Consider the following 20,398-nt stretch of genomic DNA (forward strand, 5'->3'; position numbering starts at 1 on the left):
GGGACCGATCAGCGGCCTATCGCCATCCACTCACTGGTTATGGATCTAACCTTTGCTTCATCTTCATCTATTCATTTATTTATTTATTTCTGAAGGGGCCTGCCTCTCCCAAACAGGCGGCTCTGTGAAACAGACCATGTGACGGGTCAGGTTAGCAGCCAATAGGAAGCTTGCTGGATAAAGCCCTGGTGGATGTGCTCTGGGACTCTCGGTATCTCAGATTAGGAATACAAAGGCCGTGTACTTTTAAGGATTTAACCAAACATTTTCAACCTCTTTTTTTTAGTTTACTTTAGCTCCTGGTCACACATCAAATGTCTCAGAATTGTTGACAAAGGCTCAAAAAGGGTAAATATGTATGTAAGGGATAATGCCCGACAAGGTGTCCATTATCGGAGGGCATTATCCCACTTATACCCAACACTCAATCCATCATTAATACTTGCATGTGTTTTAGAGTTAAAATCGTGAAGTCACAGCTAAGCGGATTATTTAATATCTCCCAACTGGACAGACGCATAAAACAGTCACAAAATGTCATTGAGAGTAGGTGCAGTATAGTCCATGTCTTTGTCAGCCAGGAAGTCTCTTAGCGTTTTAACTGCCCATGTCGTGGTTTTCTTTGTGTTTATCTCGTCCTAATCATCCTCTAATTTGTTCAATTCCTCCGGTGTCACCTCCTCTTCTCTCTTTTTCTCCTGCTGCATCCTGCAGTCTTCAAACTCATCAAATTCACCAAATAAGTTCAAAGAAATGATAAAATCGCTCATGGTTTTTTGTCCGTCTTGCCGTTGTGATAAAGAAACTGTGAAATAAGGTTGCCATGGCAATAATTTAGAACTGCCATAAGGCAAATTTGACCGCAATGTCTTTCCTAGGTGTCCATTATCAATTTTTAACCTACACCCTCCAGCCAATCAGAATCGAGTATTCACCCAGACCACGGAATAAGAAAAGATAATTATAAACCACTTTGATTTGTTAGAGGAGGTGAGCCTTTGTTTGGGACGAGGCTGTTGGAGCTCATTATGTTTTTATTAAAAGTATAAATTCTTCTTCAAATATATTTGTTAGTCTCACATGCTGTGACTTTAAATCAGCCGTTGCAGTAAAATGCTGCAAATGAACCCGACTGCACTTGACCTGACGGTGCCCATGACGAGCAAACATGGTATCATATGTCATCGTGTGGTCAACTGTGTCCATTTAAAATAAACAAAGAAGGGCCCTAACCAGGAACTGTGCTTAAATACAGGCTGAGGGAGCAGTGCCACACATCTCTATGGAGGCAGCAGGACTTTTGATGGTGTAAAAGCGTTGAATTTCAGTTTTATTTGGTGCTGCTCTGCTGCACTTTAGCAAAATGTTTTTGGCTCCAATCTTGGCCTAAAAGACAAAGCTTTCGCTTTTTTAAAATCGTAGAGTTCTCCTGCACCAACATGTCACTTTGTGTGTGGTTTCTAAAGTTTTATATCACTCCAGGAGGTCGTCCTCGTACTGACACAAATCTGATCCCCAACCAGCTGTTAGAGATGGCTCATCCTCTGTCGACTAACATCTGCAGCTCATCTCCACAGTTTGATGGAAAATGCAGGGTTTCAGCTCCCTTATGCTCTTTTTTTTCTTCCTTTCCTTTCTTTTATTCCTGGTTCTGTCTATGTGTCTGATGTTTGTTTTTCCCTCTGAGCCATCTGCTCCCGATAGTTTCTGATATACCGGCTTTAACACACAGAGGCAGACAGAGGTGGGAAGAAAAAACAAACTTGGTTGAAGGGCTTCTCCTTCTACTTTATTTTCCTCCACTTCATTCTTTGCGTTGCGTAAGGTCTCGACACTCGTGGAACATGTCTTCCACATTGCACGTTTGAACTTTCACCCCCTTTGATTCGTCACAGTCGTCACGCAGGTGCTCAGCCTCACACCTGTTAGCAAAAAGCGGTGGAGGCACGGCTCCAGAATTACAGATAGTCGTTCGGAAACAAACATTTGACCAGAAAAACACTGATGCAGATTAACATCAACAGACCCCCGCAATAAATCAAAAAGGAAAAGTTCCACATAAAACATTTTTTGGCCCTCTACGTACAATTACTTCAGTTTTTGTCCTTGTTCCAGCTATTCAAACTGTAAAGTTCTGCTTTTTCCAGTGTTTGCCCCTTATTGTTATTTAGCTCCATTTAGTCCATCATTAAGCCTTCATTAAAAGTCAGAATTGATCTACTTATTTGTTTCCTAACACCAGCACGTGACAGTAGAAGTGTTTTTGCAATGTTTTAACCCATAGTTTACAGATTAGCTATCACTTTAAACTCGTTAAAAGTGTTTTTCATGATGATTTAAAATCAGGTAAAGAAGGAGATGCAACCAAACCATACTCGCTTCGTTGAGGGTTTTTAAAAAAAAAAGTATGTGTCAGCGTGAATGAAAATCAAAACAAAAGCATTCGTAAACACATGCATGTGACAGCAAAACAGAACAATAAAGATAAAACACATGTATCCTGACACACTGACGTCACACAGACACAGACAGACACAAAGTTATGCTTCAGATTGTATGGCGTAGACCACACATTGCGCCGGCTGTGCGTTAAAACAGTTATTCACGGTCCTGCATTCTGCTGCCCAGATTCAGAGATGAGTCGGCCTTGTAACCCGAGCTGCTGGCCTACGTCTCTGTGTGTGCATCTGAGGTGTACATCCATCTTAATATGACTTCAAATGTGCATTTTTAAAAAAAAAGGGAAAATCCATACAGTACTCTGTAGGTGAATATGTATTTTAGATGATGTAGACCAAGGATTACTGGACTCAGAAATTAACCCGTTGAATACCAGAATACTTGCTGTCAAACTGGATTCATTGTCAGTGGTGGAGCGGCCAGACCCGCTGAATATGGGAAGCTATACTGTCTTTTGTCAAGCGAGGCTTCATAAATAACTTAGACTTCCTCCTTTGGACGCCGGCCAGTGGCTGTTCACTATAAACTACACAACCCCCATGGCTTTCTCTGAGCAGCCAACTGCAAAATGGACTGTTGGCTCCTGACCCTTGAGGAGTTCTGTAGCTGCCGCCATCATATTGTTTATGTAATTTGTTTACCTTGTGTAAGATGTCATAATTGAGAGTACATTTGCTGCACATTATTTCTTTTAGCACTATTAGTCGTGCCAGTATGATTAGGTTTAAGGGTACTTACACGTCCTGGTGGGTTGATCTGACCTGAATAAAACTTAAAACCAATATGTTTTGCATGTTTAATGCAGAGCTAATGTCATGCTTTTGGGTTTCGTGGTATATATTTCTAAAGAAGTGTTAGGAAGGCTGGATAAGCTGCAGTGATGTTTTTCCATTTTTCAAATTTTCCTAACCCAGTAACTGAGGCACATTGTTAACCCATAAAGCCAGCGCATTGATACAAGTTTATGGTCCTTTTCTCCATATCGTGTCTGCGTTGCTATGTTGTGATTTAAGACCTCTGTCCATAAATGGTTCGCAATGATTATCGTCAGAACTGGAAGGAAAAATGAGCCATGGTAGCTCATGGGAAGAGGGAAGGGAGACCAAGTATTTGATTGGAATATGGTTTCACAATAGTATAAAAAGTCAACAGGTAGAAAGTCATTAAAATTCTCCATTCTTGAGGATGAGACAAATGGGACAAAAGGGTAAATGAGAATACTTGAGTGCTGGGTTTGATGATGGGTGCAACTAGAAATAAGGCAAAAGTAGTATCATATTAGCAAGAAATAACAGGAAAAGAGGTCAAGAGTTAGTACTAGCATTAGCATTAGCAATTAATTTTTTTAAGAGGGGATTTTGATCTATCAAAAATTCAAACCACCAATTTGTCCTGTGACCTCAGCACTTCATTTATCATCCAGTATAACAAATCACAACATTTTGTAACTTAAATACTTTACAGACACACAGGGTAAAATAGAAAGTGCTAAAATGGCAGGGTCACGATGTAGCAGTTAGCAGAAACACACTCTTAAAAACTCAGCTTTCAGAAACTGGGCAAAAAAGTTATAAAATGGGGAATATATATTGATAAAATAAGAAAAATTATTTTCCTACACAACAATTAAGTTTTAAATGCCCATATTTTTTTAATACAAGTAGCTTTCTTGCAAGTACAGGAACCAGATAAGAACAGTACTTTTCTCTTGTTGTGGTCTTATTTTTAGTTTGGCCCAGGCTGTTGTTCATCTAAATGCGTTGTCATTTCGGTATTTCTAGTTTAAAACATTAAATTACTTATAAATATCAACACAATCATATATAAAAGTTAGAATATCTCATTGATAATTAAGATAATTAAGGATTAATAGCTTGATTGAAGTGTAATACTCTTAAATTTGTTATATATATATATGACAAAAACAAGCACATTTTTTGCCTTGATTTAGGATCAATTTTGTCTGAATTGATTAATACAATTTTACCAAATAATTTATAACCACAAGAAAAATAGTTTAATTCAAGTTGACGTGTAAAGAATACTTTTCTCTCAAGATAAAACTAGCATGTTGCCGTGTCCACAGGCACAAGGAAAGCACAGATTTCACATTTTATACACACACACACACACACACACACACACACACACAAAAAGTGCCGCTCCACATTCATCATAGCATAGAAACAGCACTGGTGCTTCCATCAGGGGAAGGTCCTCTACCCCCCATGACAGAGAGGAGTCTTCCCATGCACCGGGTGGCCACAGTGGGCCCCATGCACGGATGACATCAGCGCTCAGCCTGGAGGAGCTCTGTGACAGCCGTATGTAAATTGAATATGACTAATCGCCTCTCTGCATCACCTCTCGCCACCTCTGGGCCGCCACGATGAAAGATGGAGTGGGGAAGGAGGAGAGGCAGAGATCCACAAGAGCGTCCTCTTTTGAAGTGTGAGAGGAGGGCGAGAGGGTAACCAACCAGACGGGCAACACACCAGTCGGCCGGTCATTGTTTTAATTTTAGCAGAACAATCTAACAAACGATATAAAAGATGGTGAGTTATGGCCGTTGGCCCGCTGTGCTGCGAGTAAAAAAGGGAGCTCTATTTTGGCGTACACAGCATATGTGTTCTCTCCTCGTAATGATCATGCTGACCGACATGCCAATCTCCCCCCCCAAAAAAAAAGAAAAAAGAAGAAGCAGTGCATTGCTTTAACAGCTCGTCTGAAGCCTCTCGAGGTGGCGGTGGTATTTTCATCGATGACCATCCTGCTCTCAGAGCTCAGGGTTTCTCAGTGGTTCACACACAGACTGACAGAGAGGCAGGGAGAAGGCAAAGTGCTTCCACATGTGGAAGACATGAAGAAGAGGCAGAGGTGTGTGTGACCACCCATACAACTGCAGAATCCCAGGTGCCCCTGCCTTTGTTCTCATTGTTTTTGTCTGTGTATAAAATGATGTGCGTTCGCATACCTCTGCTGGAAAGTCACCTTGAGAATAAAAGTGTATAAATTCATGCAATCCACACGTCCCTTTATGGATTTTATTTTCCCCTTTGGCTCTAGCTTTTACTTGAAAGATATATTGTTTATACAAAAGTTGCACAGTTTTACGTTAGTCTGTGTCCACGGTTTTGGAGTCAAATCCCTTAAATTAAATGACTTTTCCTCCTTTTTTTTTCCCTGTATTTCTGCACCTCCATGATGAAACGGGTTAAAGAGAACTCACCAGCAGCCTTAAATGATGTGTAGCGGCCTGAATATTATTTTAATTTTCTCTCAAACTTAGAGCTGAATAATTGTCCTTCTGAGTGAGAATACATTGGAAAATTACACCTTTTCGCTGCAGGTTGATTTTAAGCTAATGCAGAGCAGGCGAATGATTAACAAGAACCAAGAAAGAGAGAATTTTTATCCCTGTAGGACAAATATTTGGATGTTTTGGGTTTTTTTTAAATCTAAAGTAGGGAGGAAAAATACTTAACATAAGAGTTTTTGTTTCCACATGAAAGAAGACCAGCCTTTATGCGGTTGTGGGATCCTGGAGATTTCAACTTGGTTTTCTGACCTATTTTTAAGTACTCCTCAAATAAGGTGAATAAACAGATACTTGAGAAAGTTTACCACCACTTTTGGCATGGCCAGTGTGTTATTGATGCCCGATGGCCCCCCACACCCCTCTGCACACCCCGCTCTGCTCAAATCACCCCCTGACGGGCAGAGTAAACAAGTGGCGCTGTGTATATCCCCCATGTAATCTGGATTTAGCGCGGTGAGATCACGGCTGTTGGAGCAGAGAGCCCCCTGGACGCTCAGCTGCATTGTGGGAGGTTCCCTCTCAATGCCACCTTTGTCTGTTTGTGTGTGTGGGTCTGAGATAGTGTGTTCCTGTTGACAGGGTAGAATAAGCCAGGAGTAAATTTTCCCCGTGGTGAGAACCAATCTTTGTACTCATAAAGCTAGAAAAAAAAACAAAAAAAAACTCTCATAAGTTCAGGGTCAGACTGGTTTGAAATTCATTTTTACACTTTCTTTGAAAGCCAGCTGTCCTCACGCACACACACACGCACACACACACACACACACACACACACACACATATTGCTAATGTTATTGACCTCTCAACAGCTCACAGACAAACTTATTTCTATTTGAGCCGAATGAGAAGTAAAACTTTGTTTTATCACTAAATTAGAGCTGCAGCTTTCTACAGTTTCCTTCTTGTCTTTAGTATAAACTTCAGACAATCCTCGACTACCGTTTCATTCTGCCCTACAAAACTAAGCTATATTCATTTATTTGTTCTTTAAAACAGCATGTAAATCTACTGAGCTATAAAAGCCACATTATCTAAAAAATAGCCTTACCCAGTTTTAGCTCAAACAAAAACAAAATTTACTTTTGTATATATATATGTGTGTGTGTGTATGTGAAACACATATAGTTTTTTTGCTTATTAAATTTAGAAAAATGCATTTGAGGAAGTTGATGTGTTGTAAAAATGAGAAATTAGCTGAACCTACTCAGGGTGGATAATAAAAACCCAGCTTACACCTGCTAAAGGAATGCTAACTAGCTGGAGTCAGAAGCTAGCATCCTTTAGCTAACACAGACCCAAAGATGCTTCATAGTTGAATAACTGCTATTTGGTCTTGTTACCTCGTTTTTTTATCACACTTTTAAATGTCCTAAATTATAAGTTAGTTAATTAAAAGATTGAAAGACTCAAAGATTGACACCTTTGATTGTTTAAATGCTGAAGCCGAAATGCACGAGGAAACAAAAAGCTATAGTTTTTTGTGTGTTTATCCCCCGTTTCTTCTTCACGTGAAGCTGAAAGTCTCAGCAGTGGCCCAGCAGACCTACAGTAGACCACATAATCGACAATATCATGGTTGCGTGTATATTTCCCGTGTCCGCCTTGTGTTTCTTCCTCTTCTGTACACTAAAACACGACATCGTCTCTTTTTTCTTTCATTTAAAATGCTGCAATTTGCAGCGACTTTTCGCTGGATTCCAAAGATGTTTGTTCCTGTGCTGACAACAGATGTTTAATTAAACAAATACGCCGAGGAGCAAAATAAATATGCGCTGTAAAGTGAGCAAGCTAATGTGGAACCATCTGTAGTAATTTAAGGTAAAAAGAAGAGGAGACGTGAAGGGCCGCTGACTGTAACGGAGGCAGCAGCTGGGAAGGAATTACACAGAACTTCTCCACTTAGCACCACCACCACCGTCACAGGGTAGTAATCTAAGAAGCTATTTTAAATGGCTTTGTCTGTGCGTGTGTTTTTAAGCCCGGGCTGTTTTCCTGCCTTCTTGCTCGTGCTTGCGCGTCATGTGATCTCTTGTGTTTGTCTCTGCAGCTCAAAGCTTCCACTCTTCTGTGTTGATGTGTGTTTTCCAGATTAAACGACACACACACACACACACACACACACTCTTTGGTCTGAATGACAGGTGGTTTGCCAGCTTGCATGTTTTTTGACGGGGACCCCGGTGTTTTAAGTGTTTTAAGCTTCTTGTTTTGGTGAATTATTGAGTCAAAACACCAGAAAACTTATTAATATAACAACAATCAGATCTCATGTTGCCTCCCTTTTGTGACACATTTAGCATAGTTACACATGCATGAATTACTTATAATAAACAAGTTAAGAGCTTAGAAACTCACGAAAATAGAGAATTTTTATCAGATACGTTACTCCTTAAAATTTGGATTGATTTTTATTTTTTTAATTGATAGAGACGGAGCTGATGGGAATTATTAGAAATGCTTTTAAGGTGGTTAATTTGCTACAATTGTATGTTATATTTATAGATATTCAAACAGAAATATTTATAAATAACGTATTTTATTAGTCAGGATGTATGTTAAGGGGTGAATGTGTGTAAAATCCTGTAATTACAGCGACCACATTAACTTCAATGCGAATCTTTGAGTTTCTTCAGCTTAAAAGCATTTAACAAAGTGGGAATTATAAATGAGATTTTACAGAATTGAACTATGACTGGATTGAATTGGACTGTATTTAACTGAAGATGAATTGGAAGCGTCCTGGGTAAATAAAGTGAATCCTTATCCCTGAACACGCTGAGGGAACGCTGAGGCAGATCACCGGTTCCTGAAGTTTGAGGGGTCACCGTGGAAAGGCGGCTCTCTCTCAGAGGCAGAAAGCACCAGCGGTTCCTGCTTGTTATATAACTCTGTTGTTCTCGGCTCAGGCTGTCTGTGCCTGATTTTGTGGATGAATTCTAGCTGCTATGAATCCAACTCTTCCCCCTTTTAAACAGCCGAGATTTCCAGTGTGTATTCTCCTTTTATTGCTTTCATTTGCATATAAATTAAATCTATATTGTGCCTGCGAGGCAGACTATGCTAACTATGCAAACGATCCCTGGCTTTTCTTTGTTTTACAGATAAACCCTCGGCTTCCTCAATGACAAGGTGGGAGGGAGAAGTGTGTGTGTGTATGGGGGGGGGGATTCTCTCTCTGTTTCATAATTGTATGAATTTTAAATACACTGTCATAAGAGCCTCTTCCGCATTCACAGCAGGGAATGAAACTATCATGATAATATTAGAGCTACAGGGTTAGCTGACCGTGAAGAGCCAGGCAGCCTCCTCACCTCTGTTCACACATGCAGGCCAGATGGCCGCAGGGACTGCATTTAGAATCACATTGTTTCCTAAACATTATCCACCACAACTCATTTAATTCCTCAGGACGAGGAAACGCGTTCAGATTGCATTAAATGTTCTTTAACTGGTGTAAAAATGCAGAGCGGTGCATCGATTCTGTTGTTTTTTTATATGAGCAGAAGCAGATTTCATCACGTTTAGCATAATTTAAATTCATTGTCACAGTGAAATCAACTCCTATGAATATTCATTCGTATATTATAGAGAATAGTGACATTAAATTAGACCCAATGTCACTGTGGGTCCCCTGGAAACCCCTTCTTGGACCCCTGGAGGGTTTCACTGGCTGCAGGGAAGCTGATAGTCATTACAGGACAGTTTTATGCACAAAGAAAACCAAAACTGCTCCTGCTGCTATATCTGAAATGCAACATGAAAGGTTAAAACCTATTAATTAACTTACAAATATAATAAGGATGAGCTGTCTTACACTCTTTGTTTTACTTGTATGGCTCTTTTAAACCCTCTTTTCCTAAATAAAACCCTTTTATTTCCAGGTGCGGTGATGTTCTCCGAGATATCCATAAATAAAAGCTAAAAAACGCTAATAAGTTAGGAGATAAATTGTTAATTAAAACTTGAATCTTGTGGAATAACCTGCCTGTGGAGTGACAGCGAGTCCCTGGCCGTCACTGAAATCAATTATTAGCTCGCTATGCTGCGCGCTTATTAACTCTCGGCTCTATAGGAAGAGGAACACAAAACGCAGCGCTTGAAATAATTATGAAAAACTCCTGAAACGCGGAGGCCGTGAACTCCTCCGCTGCGGACCTCTGCAGGCTCGTTAATTAAATAATCCGATCTGAGATCAGTTGTATGTGTGTGATAAAAACACAAAGGGTGGAAATCATGCAGGACGCCTTCCTGCTTCGTCCTTAAATATTTTCTGTGTTTATATTCCTCTGTTCTGGGCACGTTTTGGCCTGTTTTTTTCTGTGGCTTAAAGAGGGATATTTTGGAATAGGAGGCTGGGGTTTGGAGTAAATCCGTGCTGGGGGAAGCGCGGAATATTGAAAGTGTGATGAAGCTCGACTTGATGATAGAGGTGAACGCGAGGGCACGTGAAAAGCAGCCAAAAAGCTTCCCAGGCATGATAAAAACAAGATGCTGAGAAAGAAAAATGACGGAGGAGCTCACACGTTCGGATTTTTTGCTGCTAATATAAAGATGTTGCTTCACATATTCTGTTAGTAATAAAAACCAAAATCCTGTTTTCATTTTCAAAGACCCAACCTTTCTCTCATTAACACCGGTTTGAGACGTCTGATGAGTTCAGTTTGCGGGTTGAATCAAAAGAAGGGAAAATATAGGTTTTTTTCCACGCTTTAGGAATCAAAGTGTGACCCCGGAGTCACGGAGTTCACAGCCAACCTCAGCCTGGGGTCACGCAGGGCCAAACAAAGTGCTCCATTCACCCTGAGGACGCGCAGGGCCTCTGCAGTTCCTTAAGGAAAGGGCCAGAGTTGTTTAATAGGGTGAGATGTTGTCCAAATAATTAGAAACAAGCAGTGAGCGAGGCTGTTTAGCTGTGTGTCATACACACCACCTATTATAAAACTGGGAGAAGCCTCTTATTATTTACAGTTTGCTCCTTTAAACGTGCCGTTTAATATCGGGGTTTATAATAGCCTAATTATAATAATAAGATATAATAATGATAATTTAGCTACGTTTCCATTTGAAAATGGGAAATAAGTTAGATGCTGTTTCCATAATCCGGTTTATCTGTGTAAACAGATGAAATGAAGAATTATTCAGCCCGTTCTCCTTTTTTTTTATTAGTTTTTTATTATTATTATTATTATTTCAGACTACATGTGAACATATTAAAATCTTTGGCTTGAGTCTGCGGACTGATTTGTTGAAGGAAAATATGGCGCTAACATGGAGAACCTAACGAGCCCAGACATCCTAAAAACAGCGAGAACAGACTGGAAAGAACCGGATGAGAGATGAGCCTCAAATCAAATATACTGTGTACAACATGATAACTGTGTGGCTATATAAACTTTAATAACGCTCGTTCATTTATATAATATGTCCATATACTGTTACCATAAACAGAAATCTGTGTGTTTTTTTTGTTTTTTTAAATAGCGTTTCGCCTCTTCCAGTTCATTTATTTTAGCTCCAAAAGTCCAGCGTCCCACGGCGGCCCTGTGTAGGAGGGGCCCGGGGCCGCTCATTCGCTCTCCCCCTTGTCCTCCTGCACGGTGGTCGTTGAGTGGTTGTAAAGTCCTTGAGCCATGAGCTGCAGGGCCAGGCCGTTTTTGTAGCCGCTGGCCTTTTTAATCTTGGCCCTCTTATTCTGGAACCAGATTTTGATCTGGGACTCGTTCAGGTTGAGTTCCTGGGCCAGAGACTGTCTCCGCTGCTCCGTTATGTACCGGTTAGCCTGGAACTCGGTTTTGAGTCTCTGCAGCTGCTCGGCCGTGAACGCTGTCCTGGGCCGCTTGTCCTCCTTGCTGCTCTTCTTCTTTTTCAGTTTCCGTGTCCTTGGGCCTGGCGTGGAAACAACAATGGGAATAAAATATTTATTCTAAGGCTCGACAAAGGACACAAGTGGAGCTCAAAGCTCCAGCTCACATCGACCGAGCGCCTCACTGCTGGGTGATGATGGCGCCTGATTATCTGCTCTCTGTGCTCAAATGTAGGTCAACAAACTGTCTTGGTCTCCATATCTGCTGCACATTAGAGTCGGCCTGCTCAGGGGCTTCACCCCAAACCAGAAACAACTTAAAACCAACATCAGACATGAAACTACAACGCATTTCAAAGCGTTATTGACGCATTTTCACATTCCAGCGTGTTAACTGAGAAGCCTCTGGTCTGAAAATAATAACAAAAAAGCCTAAACACGTTTGAATCTGATTGTTTGGCTTCCTTTTAACCAGACGTTGTCTAAATAAAACACATCGCTGGTTGATATGTTGACAGGATCGCATGATTATTTAATTAGTGTGCGTAAAGGTGAGCGAAATCAGCCAATCAGAGGACAAATATCCCAATAAACATGAAACCAAATGTGTTTTACACGTTGGAGAGTTTAAGATGGTGATCAAAAAAAATTAACAGAGCTGTTAAAGAACAGGTTATTTTGTCATCTTGAGCTAGGCCACAAGCCGCCGCCACGGTTCAAATAAAGCAACTTTCGCTTCTGACAGGAGTAGACGGAGACTTCTACTACACACCGTCACCGCTTTCCTCCTAAAAATCCCACATAGCCAGCAATTCAATTAACGCAATCAATCCAAGATATGACCAAATCTACTTCATCACATAAATACGACCGACGAGAAATGCGGCTTCCTGTTCAAATAAAAGCTTAAAAGCGACATTAGGCGTTTAGGAGGCGCGTTAAATGAGTCAGTAGACTGATATCAGCTGATATCTCTGAGCAAAAGCGGTGGTTTACATGCACTGTGTACAGCAGACATAAAAAAGGACACAGCACGTATCACGTAGGCCCAGAAAAATTCAAAATATGACCAAATATTGGATGAAAAAGCAGCGGAATGGCGTCTAACTTCCACTGCAGCGCGTAATAACAAACGACCCAGTTAAAAATCAGTGTCCTCATCGTGTTTTGGACAAACACAACACACAAAAAGATACAATCCAGATTTCCCAGATCGAAACTGGTCTGTCTTACCCAGCTGATCAGCAGGCGTTTGTTTGGGATTTCTCCCTGGTTGTCAGTTTAAAATCCTCCAAATTCGTCTCCAAACACGGAATCTATCAACTCCACCGACCCCAACCGGAGTAAAACAAACTAAACAAATGCAGGAATTCTGTTTTTTTTTTTAAATAAACTACAACCATGGTGGAGTCTTTGGCTCACCCCACCACTACCTCACATTTTTCTGCAGTCTGTCTTGTGAAAGATGGTGAAATCCGTTCAAAATATCATATAAAACACAACATGTGGTGTTTATACCGTCCTGCGTGGTGTTAGTGGCGAAATAAGGTGGAATAAACTACTATTAATGTGTAATATTCAGTGAGTAACTGGTATTGTTGTGGATTTTTTTTTTTTTACAATATGTCAGCTATGTTGTTTTGATGCGTATGAGCACATTTGTTTTTCCAGATTTCACTCATATAAAAGTCTAAAATGCTCATCTTTGATGTTTTATGCTACTTTAAATTAATTAAATTTAATTACAATTAAAATTATGGCACTTAAATATGACTTTAAATATATAGAAACAAACTTAGGTGAACTAGCTTCAGCCTCTTGTTTTAATATTATCTTTATTTTGGTAATATCTTGTGTTTTTAAGCCTTTTTTATATATATATAAAAAAATAAACTTAATATTTAAAGATTTTCTTTCAGTTTTTACTGAATGAGTTAAAGCCAAACCAAGCTTATGTTTTTCTGTTTCTTATGGTCAACATGTCCGACCCTACGAAGGAGTTAAATATCTGTGGAAAAAAAAAAAAAAAGCCAGCAAAGTTCCCCGGCTCCGCGTAATTCGGGGACTACTAGCGCCTTACCAGATGAGGGTCGGTCCGAGTAGCGCGTACAGTAAACCCAAGCGGGCCACAGCAGCGGCTGGCTCTCCTTCGTTAAAGGCGGAGACCCTGCGTTGCTGCCACTCATAGTAATTGACGACGGGCTGTCCGAGTATCTGCCAGTCCCGTTGCTCGCCGCTTCGCCTTGCTTGGACGAGTTCTGCTTGGACGAGGGCGACGAGGACGTGGACGACGACGAGGAGGGCGACGACGCGGTGCTGTCGCTGCTGCAGTTGGAGTCCAGGCAGAGGCTGCCGGCGTGCGGCGGCCTCGCTCCCAGCGGGTTGACGTTCTCCCTGCCCGGCGTCTGGCTCCGGTCGCGGTAGCTCGGCTCCTTCCTGCAGCCGAAGTCCGGCCGGAGGATGTTGTCTATGAAAAAGTTCGTGGTTCTGTGGGCCTGCTGGGCGGCCTGGTGGGGTAAAATCATGGCAGGCGATGGGAGGTTCGGCGACAGGGACATGCTCTCGTCCTCGGTCGAGTCCCGGCCGCCGTTGGGCTCCTTGCGCTCTTCCATAGCTGGTGATGGTGAGGAAATCTCGGCCTCTCCACGCCAAATTCCACTTGTTGCTCGCGCTCCCGTCCCTCTTCGGTATCCAATTTAGACGGTCAGCATGCAAAACAGAAACAGCCCTTTTCACTAGAATAAACACCAGTGTTGGTTTATAATATCACCTACAGAGGCGACATGTCTCCTAATAGCCTTCCGAGACCTGGCATAGCCAACAGCTCCACGCAGTCACCAGTGCCCCTTCCTCTCCCCGGTGCGGCGTAATATCTCTGTATTCACTCTTCCCAAACTCTCCTAAAACCGTTACCCTCCCCACCACCACCCCTCCCGTGTGTTTTTTCCCTTTCTCTTACACCCAGCCGGAAGCACGTGTGCGCGTACACACGTGCTACGGGCCAATCGGGTCGGCAGCTCGTCGCTGTCACGGGTGACGACGTCCAATCGGAGCTCAGGAGGGTCTGCGCGCGGGCGCGCGTTGTCCCGCACAGCTGGATCAATAACCGAGAAACGCGCGCGCGCGCATGTACACAACAAAACAAAAACAAGAGCGCGGCCACCATCATCATAAAGGCGACAAAAAAAGCTTTTTAAAACGTATTTAAACAACAATAAAGCCGCGTTTTGGTTTGATAAACGTATTGTTTGGAATATTTAACAAAACACAGATAAATAAAGGGAATTAATCTGGAACAAAGCTGAATAAAATGTTATGTTTAACTCTGATTTACACTACATTTACACTCCTTATTGACACCTAAATGGGTGCATGCTTCAACTGAAGCAGCCTAATATGAGACGCTGCTTTTCTTTAAAGGAATAAAAGGGAAGGTGTGAGTTTATAAAAGGATCATTTCAGTAAAAGTTCTCCCCACTACGTGTTGTTGCCACCAGCAGGCTTTTTCTTTTTAAAGCGCGTGGCTTGCTCAGGTGAAATCTTTGATTTAAACGTTTTATTTTAAAAAACGGACAAGTTATAGTTTCCTTGACAGCAGCACAAAATAACACTTTATGCCCACTTTCCCCCCCTTCCAACGTGGACAATATGAAGGAAAAGGGGGGTGTGTGTTGCCATGCAGCCAGGAAGGACAATGCGTTTTATAGAAATCTTCTTAAAATTGTCATCAAGTTGTAATTGGCGATTTGAAATAATAATAGTAATCATAACAGCGACAGCATGAAAGTGGGGACGTGGTGATGGTTAACTCTGCCGCAGTGAAATCTTTATCCCACAGGCCGGAGCGGAGAACCATGGCTACTTAATTAAATTCCAATTAGGACAGCATCAATATGCTGTTTAGCCGCTGCGCCATTGTGGGTAAATGAGCTCTCAGTCTGCTCTTATCTGGCGCCGCAAAGAGAGGCTGCTCGAGAGGGGGGCTGCAAAAGATAATTTATAGCTTTTAATTAGTCTTCATTCCGCCCGAACTGCCCGGTGTTCATCACCGGGAGCGGGCTGAATAAAACCCGAGTCAAAAGCGCTGTCACCGGTCCCTGGCAGGGCCCTTAATCAAAGTGAAGCAGGGGCCGCGCTACACGCCGCGCACGTAATTTCCAAGGTGCTGATAAAGCTTGTTGAATAATAGCGGGGGCCCTCAGAGACACCATTTACAGAAATGACTTTATTGACGGCTTAACGTTGGTAATTCATTTTACCTTTCATGTATTGGGAGCCGGATTTGTCGCCGTAATAGGATGATAAATGCACCGGCGGATCGCAGCCGAGGTTTTTATTGAGTAGCCCAGAGTCGGGGTGCTTCAGCACACACTCTCACACACGCGCAGCCATGAGGAGCCTCTTGTTGGAGAGCTGATATAAAAAGCTGGGCTGCATGACAGTGTGTGTGGACTGCACACGAACCGGTTCTTCTGCAGAGGAAGAAAACCCGGTGATATGTTTTTTTTTAGAGGGGGGGGGGGGGGGGGGGGGGGGGGGAGACACAGCTGGTTGTTTCCTTCCTGAACGCGCAGCCTCGCGCCAAACAAAAGCAAACGCACATTTCTTTTCTTTTACTCTTTTTTTTTAAACGTGCCCGCCTGACGCATCTGTTACACCCCAATAATAATATAAAATATTATTTAGACGTCACAGAAAAATACCCCCCAAATAGTTTAATTATCCAGTTTTCTTCATTCTTTTATCAGTTAAATTCACTGCAAACACCACGTGCGATATTTGAGCCACAGGCAGTAAGATTATTTTTATTATTTAGTTTATCAAGAAATAAAATCGTATTTTTTTAGCCTCATGAAATAAAACAAGTTTTCACCTCTGATTTTTGTTAAAAAATCCCTGAAATAAAGACACCGCGTGTAAAACAAGGCCTGCTCGTGCTTTGAAATCCCATAATATTCACTGTAAACATTTGTTTTAATTTCTATAATTGCCCTCAAAAATGTAATTGGACAAATTATTAATTATTTTCCCCCCACACGCCAAAAACACTGCAGATATGTATTGTATAACACGCCAGTTAACATAATGTTTGACTGGTTTACGGACACTTTGTGGAGCAGAACTCCTCTGTGCTGGCAGGGTATGATATTTAGTCATTTTTCTCACCTTATTTTCCACTTCAAGGTGCTTGTGGTCAGTCCTCAAATGATCTGGGAGATTAGAAAGAGTCCCAGAGGACATGTAACTGTGTCATACCCAGCTGAAAGTTGTGAAAGTTTGGCCTGAGCTCCTCTCGGGTGTGCAGCTACTTTCGTGTGCTGCCACCCAGTGGACGAAGCTGGGAAATGCAACGAGCTCCACTTGACGCTTTAAGATGCTGCGGATGTGTTCTGCCAAACAGATGTGCATTTTACAAAAAGAGGAAGAAAGAAAGGGTCACAATTGTTGAGCAGATGGCATTCTTTGCTGCTAATCAATCAAAAAGTGATGAGCCTCAAACGTTGAATGTTTAACCTTTTAAAATGTTATCTTTGTTCGTGGCGTGACGAAGCTTTTAGAGTCATTTTAAACATGCGTGACGCAAGATTATAACAAGTTGCATCCACAAGAGAACATAGAAAAGGATCAAAAGAAGAAAGATTTTAAGTTGACCTATCGGGGGTTTTATGAGATTGCTCAAGCTGCTTCTCCATGATTAGATCCATTTCCAGGGACAGAAAGTAAACACGTAAGATGACTGGAAGGTTCGTAATACACCCAGAAATTTGAAACCTATACCATTTTAAGCTTTAACAGCAGGATTTTTAAATTAATCTGACTTAATTGTCGGCTTGATTTGGCTGTGAAGAGTCGAAAATGATACCAGACATAAAGATAAAGCCAGAATACTCACTTGAGTTTGACTTAGTTTTAGTTTTTATCACATTTTGAATGTTATTCTACATGTGGGCTACACTCCTGACTTGTTGCAATTGAGTGTTTTATGCCAGTTTTGACTCTTTTAGTGTTTTCCACCCCACAAAACAAACACACTCGCCTTAACCTGCACATTGAAGACCACCTTTGTGCCCCTAAAAACAAATGAAATCATTTTAGGTTTAGAAGTTTTACTTCTCAGCCACCATCCCTTTCAAAATATACACAAACTGGGTAAAACTGATGAGATTCAGGTTCTTTTAAATCAGTCATGTTACTTTGGCGCCATCTAGTGGCGCTGATATGTAAGGGTTGTTTTCACCGTCTAATTTCAGAAAGGTTAAAAACTGCTTTTTTTCACTGGAATCTAATTCTATTCAGTACATTAATCAAGTAATGATGCAGTTTTGAGTCCTACTTCACTACTTCTCAGAAGGAAATATAGATATTTAATTTATTTGACAGCTATAGTTAAGTTTATGTTACAAATTGAGATTTTATTTTTAAAATAAGTCATATTTACAGTGAGAGTTGTACAGTTTTTAACATTATCGTCAGAAATACTCAGGATTATGGGAATACTCGAACCCCTCCACATCTGGTCTCCTCGCTTTGGAGGTTTTTGGGCCCATCCACCCAGGAGGAGGCAGACCCATCTGACCTGGGAACGCCTCGGGATCCCACAGCTGGGGTGAGGGATGTCTGGGTTTCCCTCCTGGACCTGTTGGGATAAACAGATGAAAGTGGATAGATATACGTCCAGGTAGCTTTTGTCACAATTTTTGGAGAATTACTGAAAACACCTGAGGCGGAGGCTCCAGCTCTGATAAAGGTGAAGCTGCACCTCTTGCTGAGCTGGTGTATTTAAATGGCCACTTTACAAATGATCCGCTTGCAGTACATTGCAGGATTGTGGATTTGTCGTGCATTCAAAACAGTTTTTGGTTTTATTATAATTGTAAGTTGCAGTTAAATGTTCAATCTTATTATAGGTTTAGTTTATATTGTGGCATTTATAAACAAGTTCAAATCCAACTTATTTAAATCAAACTGAAATTTGAATCAGTTTAGTTCATTCTGATTCAATTTGAATGAACACTTAATTGTATTTTGTTATCACAGCACAGTATTATCTGACTAACAGACCCCGCTCATGCTCACTCATTGACATCGTGAATGTAGTGGGCTGCTCGACAGATGAAAATCCCTGTTGTCGCAGAATTTTATGATAAAACTCGTGATTTGTTCTCAGGAAAGTTTGGGAATCAAAGAGCAAAAACGGTCCCAACCAGGAGAGTTTTACCTGCCTTTTTAATAGAATCATATAATGTTGATATGCACCATTTTACAGAATACGGTATTATACTGTTAAAGGGTTAATATTATAGGGAAAAACACCTTTTTCTGTTATTGGGAGCATCAAAAAACTCTCCCCTCTGTTTGAAAGCTCCTCGTTTAACGAGCCGTTCTGATTTTCAAAATGATGTCACTCCTCCAATTTACTCCACCTCCTCTGCTACGCCTCGACCTCTGGCATCCACCCCCAAGCCCGATGAAGCCGGTGTCAGCAGGGTGAGGAGCATGCATCTCAGCCTCAGAGGGTATCAGAGGTCAAATAAGCCAGCTGTGCTCACACCAACAGGTGTTTTGACCAAAGCCTGCCTCATACATCTCAATAAGAAAGGATATCATGAGTCTCCTTTAAAATGGATTACAGAAGATCACATCTGCATGAATCTCACTTTAGTAAGTTGTGATTAAATACTGAGGAAATGGAACTAAACGGATAGATTAAATGTATATGTATGTGTTAAGATGGCTGCACTTCTCTGCTCGTCCACCAGATGTCAGACAGCAGCTGTTTCACCACAGAAGGAGGTTCCAACCTAAAAAACAGTATTAATCAGTAAAGACTGATGACACACGAACACTATGACCAGGTTTTCTTTGCGGTTACTCATTGACATTTCTCCACCTTCATAAAAAAAAAACTAAAACCAATAAAACCACAAAATTTCAAATAAAACGTCAAGATGAATAACTTCTGTTGGTTTGAAATGTCAGAGTTACAAGTCAAACTGTCAGAGAGACCCGAACCTAAGAAACGAGGCTGTAAAAGCAGCAATAAATGACTAAAAGCGAACAATGATTGATCAAAGAATACCAACTATCCGGTTACTGAGTTTAAATCCAGTTGGATTATAAAATTGATGCCGGCTGTCACCTGCGCCGCCAGTTTGAGATTTAAGTAGATTAATGTTGTGACGAGTCAAACGTTTCAGAGATTGAACAAATAAGTATTAAGAGTTTTCCGTTAAGTACCATCATATATTGAAATGCCAGCAATGTACAGGGGACATGTTTGCATACTGAACAGTGATTAATATTCTCCGGCTTTCTTCCGTCTCTTCCTTTTGTCCCTTTCTGTCTGTATCTCTCTCCAAGGTCCAGGCTCTCTCCAGTAATAATACATGAACGGCTCCTCTTCCTCATCCATTAATCAGGAGAGAGGCCGAGGTAACGCAGGGCTGATCTTTGGCCCTCACACACACACACACACACACACCTTATCAGTAATAATTGAAGGGATATGAATGCAGATGAATAATTAAGCTTTGGGGGATCTCTTTAGAGTCCTAATGAGAGGTGAGGACAGATTGCTCCTTAGTCTTATTGCGTCTTGCTGAGAAGTTTGGGGAAGCTTAAGGTGATGATTAATGGGCTCCATCCGGTAATTGGCAAATTAAATCGATGCAGGCGGACTGAGCCGTTTGCTGCTGCACAATGCAGATGTGATGTAGAGATCTCAGAGGCAAAGTCAGGCCAGACTGAAATGTCTCAGCAACTGTTGGCCGCATTGTTCAGACGTTTGTGACTGTGGTGACCCTAAATTTCTCGTA

The 20,398-nt window shown here is 41.4% G+C and overlaps 1 protein-coding gene across 1 annotated transcript; it reads right to left on the minus strand.

Annotated features, from left to right (window-relative positions):
• Positions 1-11,043: 11,043 nt before the first annotated feature.
• On the minus strand, positions 11,044-14,381 carry LOC142391395 (homeobox protein engrailed-1-B-like). The gene is made up of 2 exons (XM_075477168.1): positions 13,663-14,381; positions 11,044-11,665 (listed from the first exon to the last, which is right to left on the minus strand). The coding sequence occupies exons 1-2, from the start codon at positions 14,192-14,194 to the stop codon at positions 11,346-11,348; spliced, it is 852 nt and encodes a 283-aa protein (XP_075333283.1). The 5' UTR covers positions 14,195-14,381; the 3' UTR covers positions 11,044-11,345.
• Between the last annotated feature and the right edge of the window lie 6,017 nt (positions 14,382-20,398).

This window comes from Odontesthes bonariensis, chromosome 11, assembly GCF_027942865.1.
Source record: "Odontesthes bonariensis isolate fOdoBon6 chromosome 11, fOdoBon6.hap1, whole genome shotgun sequence".
Lineage (NCBI taxonomy): Eukaryota > Metazoa > Chordata > Actinopteri > Atheriniformes > Atherinopsidae > Odontesthes > Odontesthes bonariensis.